Genomic DNA, 14,412 nt, shown 5'->3' with positions numbered 1-14,412 from the left:
CCAGTTTCTCACTGAGCTGCCCAAAAAAGAAGCATTTATGATATAAATAATTATGTCATTGCTTTAATTTTATATATATATATATATATATATATATATAATTGTTTTATGATATAAATAATCATGTCATTGTTTTAATGGTCACTCATGGAAGATGAGAGAGACAAAAAGTTTCTTCTTAAGAGTCATATCTTATGGTCAACTCATTTTCATCCACTGAAGAATCAGCAACAGTTCGGTGCCAATTTATACTCTTCATGACTGTGTAGCAGGTAGCTACTTAACATGTCTGAGGGTCAGCTTCCACCAGTTTTATGCAGCTTTCAGAAAACAAAGGATTAAATGCAGACATGAATCTACAAACTTACATACAGAATCCCCCCAGAAAGCTTGCTCCAGCACTGAATTGGCCCCAAGTTCAGAGCCAAGGAACTGCTCATACAAACTTGTATGGAATGGCTCAGTAACTATTAAAGCTTTTCATACACTGCAGCTAGGAAAAGATCCCTGAATGCTGTTTGATAACTAAAATGTATTATATGACCTCTTTACAGTAATCAATAATGTCTGAGAAGTTATAGAGCTTTTTGAGCGCTCAAAGCACTTCAAAAACAGTATTTGTTGTTCTCCCAATATCCCCTCTCTTGGCAAGTCAAATTTCAGCAGGGGATGGGTGGGAGATAACAAAAGACAAGCCCTGCCAGATCAGTGGCCCATTTGGGTCAGCATACTGTTTTCCAAAGCAGCCAACTAGCTTGTTTAGAGAGCAAACAAACAGAGCAGAGAGGCTGAGGCCTTCCCCAATGCCTTCTCCTAGCTCAGGTATTCAGAGATTAACTGCCTATGAATACATACATTCCTTTCAGTCACCATAGCAAGTAGCCATTGATTGACCTATCCTTTATCAAGCAAATACAACAAGACAATTTAAACTGGGGACTTCCCAATTTGTACCTCACACCCATGGCTATTAAAGGCTAGTCCACAATCCTCTTTAATACTTAGGTAACAAGTCATTAGGTTCCTCCCAAGTAGTCTATCTGTGTATACTCTCCATTAATTGCAGCAGAGGTTCCTCACTAAGACAATGGGCCATGGCAGACAGTCTTCCCTGAATGAAAGCTTGCCAACCAATATTGAAAGCATCACTATAAGTAGAGTTATGCCTTTCTTGGTCCACAGATTTGGATGGGTGAAATGCTGCTTGCTTTGCATAGGAGAGGCCACAGGAGTGCTGCATATATTCTAGGGTGCATATGGAATTATGATGACATCCAAGGTATAGGGGTTTCCACTGCAGATACACAGCAGGTCCTCAGCAAGCAAATCAAGGCAATAAAGATTTTCAAAAAGTTTTGCTATCTTAAAACTGCAGGTGCCTCTCCAAGTCCCAACCTGGCTGCCTTAGTCTAGGGATATATCTGCAAAGTACTTTTCAGTACTGTCACTAGATCCATCCTCTTCTTATATCACATACTCCAGTAATATGCAGGGCAAGACTGGTACCAACATGGTACCAGTTATCTTTATGCGTACATACTGCAGGGTTCAGAAGTACAAGCAATTCCAACCAACTTTAAAAAAGACATCTAACCACTTGCTCAGAATCTATACAGAGAGACCACACAGTCCCTTTTAAAAAGGCTCCATTACATGAACAAAGCAACAAAGGACACCGAGAATTCTGCTGGTATGCAAACAAGCAAAATAATCTATGAATACTCCAAGTATTCAAGTGAGGTCTATGTATTAACATATACTTGCAAGAAAATGGAAACAGACACTTGGTATATTTGGCAATGGCTCATATTTTTACCCCAGACAGACAACTCAAGCAGCTATTCCCCTTGACTGTGACCATGTGCCAGATCCATGTGGGAAAGTTTTAATTAAGATCATAGGGGGGGCCCTCCTGAATATCCCACCAATCAAAGAAGTTCATCTGCTGGGTATGCAAAAGAGGGCCTTTTTAGTGGCCTGGCCCCCTCACTTTCATCCTTTAGGAGGCAGCTGAAGCAAGTTATATTTAGGACTGCTAATTGAGTTCTTTCATTCATTGGCAGACCGACGTAATTTGTGATATTAAATTGTGGTGTTTTGTATATTTGTAATGTTTTATGGACATTGTAAGCCACCTTGAGTTCCACAAGGTTGAAAAGAAACTAATAAATATTTTAAATATAAAACTTTTCTTTTCCTTTCAGCCCTAGAAGCTCATAGATATATAATCTTGAGCAGCATAACATTTCTAGATATTCTATTTGGAACCAAGAGTTAAAAGGGCCGATACATATTTAGCCACATCCAATGTAATTTTCGGGTCATTATCTTTAAATAAGAACAATTTTCAAAGAGTAGGGAGGTAAGTGGTTGCTAAATTGGGGCATAATAGTGGTTCCTGAGAGTTACAAACACAGGGCACTCGAGCAACATGTGGAAATGTGTATCGACCATTTGCAGGCCACTAGGGCAGATTCTGTCAGAATATACCTTGCCAGCAAATCTGCCCTATAAAACCTTGGAAGGATGTTCAACCTAGCAAGCAAGAATGCCCTACAAAGCTGTGGAACAGAGAGATAATAGAAATAAGAAGGTAGTACATTAGAGGGGGTGGGGTGCCATAAAACAAAGAAGAACAAACACAGTGGCCTCTCAATACAACACAGTGATGGTCAGTCTCCAGACATGTTTCCTAAACAAGACAACAGAATAATGTTTTCTCTAGGCCAATATATGGATGGGCAGACCAATTTATAATAGTTTATCAACCACCATGTCCAGACTTGTAGAGTCTTTTCCCAAAAGAGCAGATAGGCTGTCTTCAGCGATCAAAATTTTTATCAGCTTAAAAGCAAGGAGCCATGCTTTAACCCAGGGGTGTCAAACTCATTTGTTAGGAGGGCCAGATCTGACAAAAAATGGGATTTTGTGGGGCTGGGCCATGTGTGTCATAAAATGTAATGTGAGGTAGTGGAGGTCTAAACTTTATAAAGGACTCAAACACACACAATTAAAGATATTATTTTTAACTTAAAATACAAATATCCTTAAAACTCTTTCAATATTTTGTTTAAAATGGAAAGGTGGAGGAATAGTGGGATTTGGCAATGCAATTTAAAAAATAAAACATCAAGCAAAAGCACAAGGATCTGAGCCTGGGAAAGCAATGAAATGGCATTGCAAGCTTCTCCTCCAGTCCCGGGTCTACTCAGATTGCCAATGGGTTGTCCAGTGTAATTTAATTTTATTTTTTCAATTTATATCCCGTCTTATCCCTACCCCTTTGGCTGTGGGTTTCCAGGTTAGAGTACTCACTATGTCATTCAGCAGAGACAAGCTGGCTCAAAGCATCAATTTCAGGAAGCATGAGCTTCAGCTGGCTATAGGAACACTGAAAAGCACACTGCAGCACAAAGTTGCAAGGAAAACATGGAATGTATTTTCCATTAAGGTCTCTGGACCCTATCTATTTGGGCACAGAGACCTTAATGGAAAACCTATTCCACATTTTCCTTGCAGCTCTGCTTCCTGCTGCCAGCAATGACAAGGCAGAAAGACCAGGGAACCTCAGCAGCCTTTGAGCTTCAAAGGGTGAGGACAGTAGGGGGAGAAAAGAGCCCAGTGGGCATGATTAAAGTCTTGGGCAGGTTGGTTCAGGCCCATGGGCCGGATATTTGACACCCCTGCTCTAACCTCTAATGACTTCTGTTCAAATTCTGCCCACAGAGCTACACTGGAAACACAACAGGGAATATTTATTCATTTTCTCAGAAATGAATGGGAGAGTGGAATGTCAATTTTCTCTGTAAGTGTATTTATCCAAATTACAGAGAGAACAAGGGGAACACCCTTCAGGTCGAAACCTTGAAGAGTCCCAGGTATATATCTGCCCCCTTTGGAATAAAACAAATTTCCGATAGCTCCAGAGCACAGTTTTGCCTTTGTTAAGTGCAACCTTAAAGTGAGATTAAAATGTTTTAATATACAAGTTATAGGAGCCAAGGCTTAGCCTGCTGCAATGGCAGATGAAGGGCCTCATAAAATAGATAGGATTTAGTTATCTACAGATGGGAGCCATACATCGTTATTCGATATATACTTGATGGTTCTTGCAAAAGTGCTGCCCTTAATTTTAATGTATTACTTACCTTTTGTACAACCATTGCCATCCAATTACTTGCCTGATCAATGGCTGTTCATTGTATGCAAACCATACCGCATAAATCCAATCCCTCATGCAAGCGCTGTTCTCAGAGTACCACTTGATACAATACATTGAAAGAGCCACCCTAAGCAATCCCTTCAGAGTTGGCTTCAATTTTCAGTCTATCCACACATTTCCTGTTTGACAGATGACTAACTAAAATGTTCTTTCATCAATAAAAATGTCAAGGATCATCACTGCATAGTCATCAAGCAATTATACAATAATTACTTTCATTTTCATCAATAAGAGGGCACCAGTTGGCTCATAGAGAGATCACTTTTCCATACAACTCATTGTTACCAAAGCAATAGTTGTGTTCATCTGCTGTTCTTGTGGTACCATAAAGACACAACAAATTTATTATGGTGTAAACTTCTCTGAGTAATCAATTTTGATTTCTGTGGGCTGAGCTGTTCAATGTTAGACACACACCAGACTGCTGATTACAGTAACCAGTCAGGGGCAAGGACCACAGGTCCATAATAAACCAGCTGATTTGCATGCAGAAGGTCCCAGTTTCAATCTTCATCATCACCAATCCCCATTGGAGAGAAAAGTGGGATATTAGCCACAGTGTATATGCTTGTAGCTGCCACCAACTCCTGTGGGAGTGAATTCCACATGTTAATCACCCTTTGGGTGAAGAAGTACTTCCTTTTATCTGTTTTAACCTGACTGCTCAGCAATTTCATTGAATGCCCACAAGTTCTTGTATTGTGAGAAAGGGAGAAAAGGACTTCTTTCTCTACTTTCTTTATCCCATGCAAAATCTTGTAAACCTCTATCATGTCACCCTGCAGACGACATTTCTCCAAGCTAAAGAGCCCCAAGCGTTTTAACCTTTGTTCATAGGGAAAGTGTTCCAAACCTTTAATCATTCTAGTTGCCCTTTTCTGGACTTTTTCAATGCTATAATATCCTTTTTGAGGTGCGATGACCAGAATTGTACACAGTATACCAAATGAGACCACACCATCGATTTATACAGGGGCATTATGATACTGGCTGATTTGTTTTCAATTCCATTCCTAATAATTCCCAGCATGGTGTTGGCCTTTTTTATTGCAATCACACACTGTCTTGACATTTTCAGTGAGTTATCTACCACGACCCCAAAATCTCTTTCTTGATCAGTCTCTGCCAGTTTACAACCCATCAACTTGTATTTGTAACTGGGATTCTTGGCCCCAATGTGCATTACTTTGCACTTGGCCACATTGAACCTCATCTGCCACGTTGACACCCACTCACCCAGCCTCAACAGATCCCTTTGGAGTGCCTCACAATCCTCTCTGGTTCTCACCACCCTGAACAATTTAGTGTCATCTGCAAACTTGGCCACTTCACTGCTTACTTCCAACTCCAGAACATTAATGAACAAGTTAAAGAACATGGGACCCAGTACTGAGCCATGTGGCACCCCACTGCTTACCATCCTCCACTGTGAAGACTGCCCATTTATACTCACTCTCTGCTTCCTATTAATTAGCCAGTTTTTGATCCACAAGAGGACCTGTCCTTTTACTCCATGACTCTCGAGCTTACTAAGGAGCCTTTGATGAGGAACTTTATCAAAAGCTTTCTGGAAGTCAAGGTAAACAATATCTATTGGGTTCCCTTTGTCCATATGTTTGTTCACCCCCCTATAGTAGGTGATGTAAAAGCACTGTCTGAAACCACTGCTGATCAGAGTAACAATAATAACCTTGACCGGCCTGTGGTCTGACTCAGTGTAAGTACCTTTAAAAAAAAAAGTGTGACACTTTTAGCCATGCCAGTCTCTTATTCTTTTTATTTTCATCTCTCCACCTCCCCAAAGTGAAATGTGGCATAATGTAATAGGGTACCACTTTCCAATGCCAAAAGGCCAGGTATACATTCAAGTTGCAAAAAAAAAAGCAAGCTAGTTCAAACACACAATGAAACAGTGAATAGCCACTATGGGCTCTTAGTTTCACTACATATTCTTAAACCAAAATAGTCTTGCATGTTTATGTTGTGCCTTTCATTTTTTTCAGGCCAGCATAGCATCTACTGTTTAGACTAGACTTTTCTTTAAACAGCAGTACTGACTAAGCATCAAACTTTGGCTTGAGGACTGGGACCTGCCATGAAATCTACTGGGACCTGCCATTGAGGAAGGCACCTTAAGGTGCCTTCCTCAAGCCCGCCCCCCCCAAACCAACAAATCCAAAATTGCATCTACCTTATTAATCTAAGAGATTTCCATGTCACCTCATCCAAGTCCTGCTAGAGGTGATTTACAATTAAAACAATGTTTTCAATACAAAAGCAACAAGTAATTAAAACAAACTCAGTGACAGTAAAAAAAACATAAAACTACCAAAATAACAGATCCCAGACCATTTCAAAAAGCTGGAAAGATAAAACCCCTAATTAAAATTACCCCTAATTAAAATTCCTAAAAAAATTCTGGTTTGCAAGACAAAAAAAAATTATGCCTGTACACAAAATTTCATCTGTGCACTTGAAAAACATTTCTGAATTACATCACTTTGGAAGAGGGCTGCTTGAAACTATGAACTCTAGGTTCACAATAAAAAAAATAGGAACAAGTCCCCGCATTTCAGTATAATACCATAAACATAAAGTCTAGGAGCAGCTTTCCACTTTCTGTAATCTGGTCTAAGTACTATGGCTGTGTGTGTGCGCGTGTTGTGCTGTTAAGTAGCTTCCAATTTATTAATTTATGGCCTCCAAAATGCCCTATTGTTAACAGTTTTGTGCAGGTCTTGCAAACTGACTGAGTCAATCAATCTGCAGTTGGGACTTCCTCTCTTTCTGCTTCCAGTGAGTCATTCAGAACGTGACTTTTATGAACTGACCATCAGGTGATCATATTATATTTGGGAAACTTTGCAGCAAGTAGTTTCTAACAAAACAGCACTTTTAAGTATCCCCAGAGCTACCTTCCACATGAAACAGAAAATACAGTCCTTTCCCTTATGCTACATGTTTTTGAACAACAATGTTCTTGTCATGCACAGAAGACTTCTTTGATGTTTCTTGTCTCAGCCAAGTCAGGTTTATTGGTGACAACAGCAACAGGCTAGAACTCTTCACATTACAAAGCAACTATTGTGTGTCAAGCATCTGACAGTCTCCACCCCCATTATAAAAACATATCATATTAACCGTCAAAAGGAGCAGGATTGCTGGGAACAGGCTTCATGGAGAAGTCAATAACTTACATGGCTTCAACCTGTCCTTTTACACCTTTGTCAAAATTGCCAAGAAAGCATTACTTAGTGTGCTAAACTTTCCTCTCCTACTATCTGTGCTTGGTTAGTATTTATTTACTTACTTTATAGCCCACCTTTCTCATTGAGTAGACTCAAAGCAATACTTAGGAGAAAATGTTAGCATCATGGAATTCACTTCCCATCTTTAGCTGGCTATAGTTTTTGTCTTTGAACAAAACTCACTAGATGTTCAGAACACCCACTGAAAATTCTTCAGTTAGTAATCTAAGAGTCACCTTACACAGTTACAGCAATATTCTTTCTCACTTGGCATGAAAGCCACATCTTACAAGAAGGTTGCCTCCTGTAGGCAGTGATGTAAATAGATAGGGCCAATGTTTGAATTTCTTCATTATTCTCCACCTTCCTATCTCTCCCTCTGTTGGCATGTGGGGCTGGGAAGGAACCAGAAGATGGAAATACTACAATTATCCTCAAGGGCATTTTTTTCTCTTTCACTAAATCCAATTACTAACGAAGGAGAAAAGAAGTGGTACAGCATCCTGTAATTCCTAGAATCAAATTTCTGGCATTTGTTTGTGGAGACAGGCTGCAGCTCAGTGGCAGAGCATCTGCTTGGCCTGCAGAAGGTCCCAGGCTCAACCTCCCTCTCCAGGTAAAAGAGCCATCAGTAGTGAATGGGAAAGGCCTCCACCTGACACCTTGGAGAGCTGCTGCAAGTCTGAATAGATGATATCGACTTTGACCTGAATAGATGACATTGACCTCACTGGACAGTTTGTAGTTGGCCAAGAGAACATGAGAAGTCCATAGCTGGCAACTGTGTGCTCCTCTCTACAGTCAAGGATGTTCCCCTGCAGGTTGAAATACACAGTCATAACCTTTGTTCCACCATGTTGGAGGAGCTTGGGTAGACAAGGAATCAATTTAACTCCCTGAGGCATTTTTCTGGCAAAGATAGGGGCTCTCTTCCATCAGTGAACACGCTCCATTCTATTCCACCACAGCCCATTTGCCATCACTCATACCAAACATGAAACATGACAATTTGTCTAACAAGTTTAATCCAAGAAAAGCCACTCAAATTGTAGACCACTGACAAATGGCCAAGGTCCTGTTGCCACACATTGTAATGCAGCCCATTGTAATATAAAAATACCTACACCACCTGCTTTGAGAGTCTAACATTAACACTGAAAATTTTGTAATATTTTGCATTAACCATAACCATGAGGTTATAACCATATGCGCTACACACTTTGATGTAGTGGTTAGAGCCATAATGGTCTAGTAGTTAAGAGTAGCAGCCCCTAATCTGGAGAACTGGCTTTGATTTCCCACTACTCCTCCATATGAAGCCTGCTGGGTGACCTTGAGTCAGTCAGTTCTCCTGGAACTCTCTCAGCCCCACCTACATCCTAAGGTGCCCATTGTGAGGAAGGGAGGGGAGGCAATTGAAAGCTGCTTTGAGACTCCTTAGGGTAGAGAAAAACAGGGTATAAAAACCAACTCTTCAACACTAACAGTGCTCTTTCTTGACTGCTCTGGATCCTGGAGGAACCCACTGCTTTACCTGGAACCTCAAGATGCAGCTGTAGGCAAAAGTGCTTTCTGCTTGTTCCATCTGTTGACGTGATCTATTTGCATATCTTTGTAAGACAAATGAAAAATATAGAGCTAACCTAGGTGACAGTTCAGAAACTATAGCTGGTGAAGAAAAAAAAACTATAGCAGTGGTGAAGCTAAGGAAATGTGCATCTAATCAGTTCCTGGACAGCAGACCACTGGAAACCTTATGTGAGCTTTTTTGAAGAACAGGAGAATAGAAATAGAATAAATAATGCATAAGACATGCTGTTTGGATTTGGAAAGTTTGCAAGGTGCACAACTGTTTTCATGTTGTTGTCATCTGTGATAAATTCACAATGCTGTTTTTGCCATGTATAGCCTTAAGGCTATTTAATTTCAGGGCATTTTTAGCTCACCTTTAGCTCCTAAATCAGACTCAAGGACTGACATGCTTTCCCCTGCATTCCTGTTCCATGAAAAAAATCAAGAGCATTTAGTTATTGATATAGAGACAGTGCTTGTGCGTGGCTTAACTATCATTTGAGTTATTCTCTATTGTAATTGCTACTTAGATGTTCATCCGCCCCCTAGACAAATCAGCAAGATCCACTGTCATGCAGCCAATATCAAACAAAAGCTAAGCAGAGCAAGATTCAAAGCCCCAAAACTCACTGAGTGACCATGGATCAATCATTCAACTTGACCCATCTCATAGGGTTGTTCTGAAGATAAAACAGGAGAGAGGGACCTTAAACTCATTGGAGGAATGGTAGGATTTTTTTAAAAAAATAGCTAAACTGTTCCTTGGTTTACTCTATTTTTATTGTAGCCTAGATATCCATTCCCACAGCTCCCCTTGTTGGAGCATTTCTGGGGTGTGATGTCATTCTTCTTCCCTTTTGGCACTTTCCTTGGTCGCATCCAGCTTTACTATCTTTCATGTGACACAAATGCTGCTAACCTGCCTTCTTATTCTTTTGCAACACAGTCTAGATATATCTCAATGCCAATACACACTTTTAGTAGCATTTAGTTTGATGGGTATTTCAAATGATCTTACCATTATGGGTATCTACTTTTAGAGAGCATTTTGTTTTATGTGACTTAAGGGTGCATGGCTCACAAGCAACAATTCAGCAACAAAAAGTTCACAGACCAAGCACTAACAGACTACATAAAGAGCTGCTGATTTTTTAAAAATGTAAACAACAGCCATCTTTATTTACCCTATGAGATAACTGTCTGAGATGGGGAAGAACATTAGCGGAACACTAGCCCAGTCTAGCTCTTAAACCAGTGTGTTATTTCACAACAGTCCCCCTTTAAATCCGTCTGAATATGCATTCGTCAATTTTAAATTAAAAATAGATGCACTCCGCCTCCCCCCTTACCACCCATAAAGGGAGAACAGAACCATTACACAGAATGCCTTTGTTATACAATACGAGAAAAAAAAAACATCTGCAATATATCGCCCCTACCCACGGCCCGTTAGACTTTCCCTCCCGATACAAAGACTTGTACGGGGTGCCTCTTTTGTTCAGCACCGCGGGACAAGCTCAGGAGGAGCTGAGTGTGAATGCGGCTGAAGTTAGTTCATCCAGCCTCGCGCTGGAAACGCACTCTGGACATGCTCAGACGCCGTCTCTTCGCACGCTTATATCTAAGGACGGTGCTAGCCATATGCCGAGGCTGACGGAGCCTGCCACAAGCGCCCGCTTCCCTACAAATGACCCCGCCGTCACCTGCCACTCCAGCCGAGGGCGTGGCACCGTCCGCGCCTGACTGAGACGCCCCCCGGGACCTCCTGCAGCGCCATCCCGAGAGGCTCGGCGCCAACCCCCACCCCACCCCTGGGGGGGGGGAGTGCTCCCAGCGGCCAGGGGTTTTGTTTTTTCCCGCGCCCCACCTTGAGGCTTCCTCGGGCGGCCGCGTGGCCCTTGCCGAGGCCGGTCAGTTCCGACTGGGGGCTCCCCACGCCGCCCGGCTCTGCCTCGTCGCCGTCCTCCTCTTCCTCCACGTCGACCACCACGTCCTCCTCCTCGTCCTCTTCCTCGAGGGCGACCGCCGAGCTCTCCCGCCGGGGCGGCCTCCAAGAGCTCTCGGGCTTCTGCGCGCCGCGGGCGCCCGGCTCCGGCAGAGGCTGAGCGGCCGACGGCGGCCCCGCCGCACTCAAGCGCCGGCTGCCCAGGCTGGAGCGCTTAGCCAGGCGGCGCGCTTGCATGGCCGCGCCCAGCAGCTCAGCCGAGCCCTCCGCAAGGAGCTGGGAGCGGGCTCGGCTCGCTTGGGCTGGGCTGGGCTGGGCTAGGCTAGGGGGCGGCGGCGGCTGGTGCTGCTACGGCTGAGGCGCTCACGGGAAGGCGGCGGCGCTGCTGCTTCTGCCGCTGCCAGGAGCGGGGGCGCTGGGCAGGAAGGCCGGCCGCGCTGCAGCCATCGGGCTAGCCTGCCCGGCGTGAGCGGCTCGGCCGGCGCTCTCCCGCAGGCCGGTGGGCTCTCCAGCCGCTGGCGGCGGGGAAGGATTGACGGGAGTAAGCGAAGGGCTTTCGCTAGCCTTTCCTTGCGGCTCGGTAGTCCCCCAACCTCAAAACCCGGACTGGAGTCGCCTCGCTGCCCAAGCTCGCCGCCTCGTGAGCTGCAGATGCGAGGCTCGGCTAGCTGGGGCGTGTTTGCCCAGCCTCTCCCAGCCTGGCAAGAGCTGGCGGTGCTCCCAGTGAGGAGGCAGCGGGGGCCTGGTTACAAAAGATCAGCCCGCAGGGGCAGCCAAGTTCAACAGGTAGAGCTGCCTCCATTGTCACCACTGCAGAAGCTCGAGGGGCGCGACTCTGTGCCAGGAACAAATGGAACAGCGAGGCATGTTTACTCAAAAGTCAGTCCCCCCCCCCCCCTCTTTAGTGAGACTTCTTGTCAAGTATGTGTGCGTAGGATTACATTCTCGACCAAGAAGGAGTGCCCAAACTCACTGAAATTAATGGGTTTGGTCAAACCAATCTCTGAGAATCTTCTTTTTCTCCCCATACCCATCTATTGGCTGCCCTGGTCTGTGGTCTTGCCCTGTTGATATTGTGCTGGAATGGCCTAGCGTTGTTTTAAGTAAATAAAAATAGAATAACGTAATATTTCTGCTTATAGTTTTCGGGCATACGATTTTCAATGATAGGAGCCAGCCAATGCAAAAAATGCAACCTAAATTATCCTTGGTGCAAAATTCAACAACCTTGCTGCTAAAATTATTGTTCTCTTTACATAATACTGAAGTATCGTAGCCACAAGTTCTGAATTTCATCTACAGAATAATTTCACACATTAAAAATGTTGATTTATTGTATAAAAATACACAGTTAACGGGTGTAGAAAAGAAACCCTGCTTTTATGAATGATAGTGGATTTCCCCATCTTTTGTGGTTGGCTCTGATTGCCTCACAGATAATTTCTCGAGACTTTTAAAAATGATCTCACAGTGTTGTTTGAGGAACAATTATGAGCCAAGACCAAAATAAACTCATGCAATAAATGCCAAGAGGAATACACAAAGGCAGGAATAGCCAAATGAAGGTCAGTCAGACTAATAACATGTTTTCAAGGGTACAGTTAAAAACATATGCGTGCATGTTGCATGCCTTTATTGCAGCTGCCTGTTGAGTGCATGCTTGCTGGTACACCCAAATTTGCCTCTGAGTAATGTGTGAAATGGCCTGAGTTTCCAATCCTTCTATAGATTGGCCTTAAATATTGGATCAACAGAGTTAACTGTGAGCACATCTACACAAGCCAGTTTTCAGGGATATGATTCAGTGGATGAAGGAAATTGCTGAGGGGAGGAAAGAGGGTGCTCCAGAAGCAGCATTGGCATGGGCTGTACAAAACTGTATTGTTCTTTCCTTTTGGAGGGCGTCTTGCTTTCAATTCAAGCAACAGTGCCAGAACTGAAAGTCGGAAACACCCATGCAGATGTATCCTCTATCCATTGCCCCTTCGCTGCTTGTACAATTTATATCTGCTGCATGGCAACTTGTTTGCTAAATGTTAGGAACTCACTTTTCAGAAATCACAAGGGATCCAGATAAGTCCAGGAAACTCCTTTTTGTGCTGATGACAAACCAGAGGTCCCCAACCTTTAAAAAAAAATCCTATGGGCACCTTTGGCATTCTAACACAGGGTACAACCACAAAATGGGCATTGTAGGAGCAAGGCTGGCCCTAGACTGTCTGGCAACCTATGCAAGGTTAACCTTTGGTGCCCCCCCTGCACTGATAACATCACTGAGTCATGTGGGGGTGCCCAATTTGGTGCCCCTAGAAGACCAGTGCCCTGGGCAATTGCCTAGTGGCAGGGCCATCCCTGTGTAGGAGGCAAACAGAGAGAGAGAGAAAGAGAAAGTCCAAATGCAGGAGACAAGGGTAGTAATTTAAAAAACACACTGGGAGAAGATGAGAAAAAAAATAAAACCAACACTTTGATGACAACCACTGTGGAAACAATGTTATTTAAATCTGCTCAGCCAATCAGATCTCTGGTGGCCAATCACAGTCCTGGGCAGGAGCCCTATCTGGCCCCACCTACTTTCTAAAAATAGTTCGTAGGCACCAGGAAATGAGTGCCATGTTGGGGACCCCAACAGAGGCTATGAAAATATACAAAACCTCCTTGAAACATGAGGCTGGTGAGAAAGAGGGCTCTCCCATGCTGTTTTGCACAGGCTGAGCATCTCACGCACACCGTACTGCGACCCAGTCAAAGCAACTCTGCACGCATGTTTTGTCAGCATGCCAGGACAATGTCTGCAAGGGTGTGCAAACAAGAGAGGGAAAGGCATAGGTGAAAAAACACAGCAACATTCAGGCCATGGAGAGAACTAATTTGCCTTCCACTGTGGAACATTATTTTGAGATTTATAAAGTTTAACTCAATATTCTGCTAGTTCTGCTGTGGCTCAGTGAGACTAGTTCCGTTCACGTAATACACTTCCTTTTAACTATAAAATCTGTGTTTTCAACTTTTATTTTTTCCTACAAATAATTGCCACAAACTAAGATACATATGATAAGGTGGCACATAGTGCAATCCTAAACAGAGTTTCGACACCTTGTGGCTCTCTTTCAGTCTCAGTTTTGCTTCTAGAAAACCAGCAGTGCCATCCTAGGCAGAGTCTAAGGAAACTGAAGTCAATGGCTTTAGAAGGTGTAACTCTGCTTTGGATTGCACTGCAAGGAATTTAAATTTTTTAATTTTATATATATACCATATAATATAATTTTATATGTTAACCTCTCAATAGTAAAGGAGAGCCTTTTAATAAAAGAAATAAAGTTGTAGTTTTTAACATCTGTGAAAAATGCTTAAAACAGGATTCATTGTTTATGTTAATCTATTTTATTTAGTTAGGATAGATTAAATTATAAATATGGGATAGA

General features: G+C 43.0%; 1 protein-coding gene across 1 annotated transcript in view; it reads right to left on the bottom strand.

The window, feature by feature from the left end:
* Positions 1 to 11,524, bottom strand: part of ZNF704 (zinc finger protein 704) — a 67,131-nt gene extending 55,607 nt beyond the window's left edge. Inside the window, exon 1 of the mRNA XM_060243588.1 lies at positions 10,910 to 11,524. Coding sequence (XP_060099571.1) covers positions 10,910 to 11,224 — 315 coding nt within the window. The 5' untranslated portion in view covers positions 11,225 to 11,524. The remainder of the gene's footprint in view (positions 1 to 10,909) is intronic.
* Positions 11,525 to 14,412: the final 2,888 nt, after the last annotated feature.

The sequence above is a fragment of the Heteronotia binoei genome, chromosome 7 (genome assembly GCF_032191835.1).
Source record: "Heteronotia binoei isolate CCM8104 ecotype False Entrance Well chromosome 7, APGP_CSIRO_Hbin_v1, whole genome shotgun sequence".
NCBI classification, from domain to species: domain Eukaryota; kingdom Metazoa; phylum Chordata; class Lepidosauria; order Squamata; family Gekkonidae; genus Heteronotia; species Heteronotia binoei.
The sequence above is the reverse complement of the archived record's forward strand: the minus strand, read 5'-3'. Positions and strand labels throughout refer to the sequence as shown.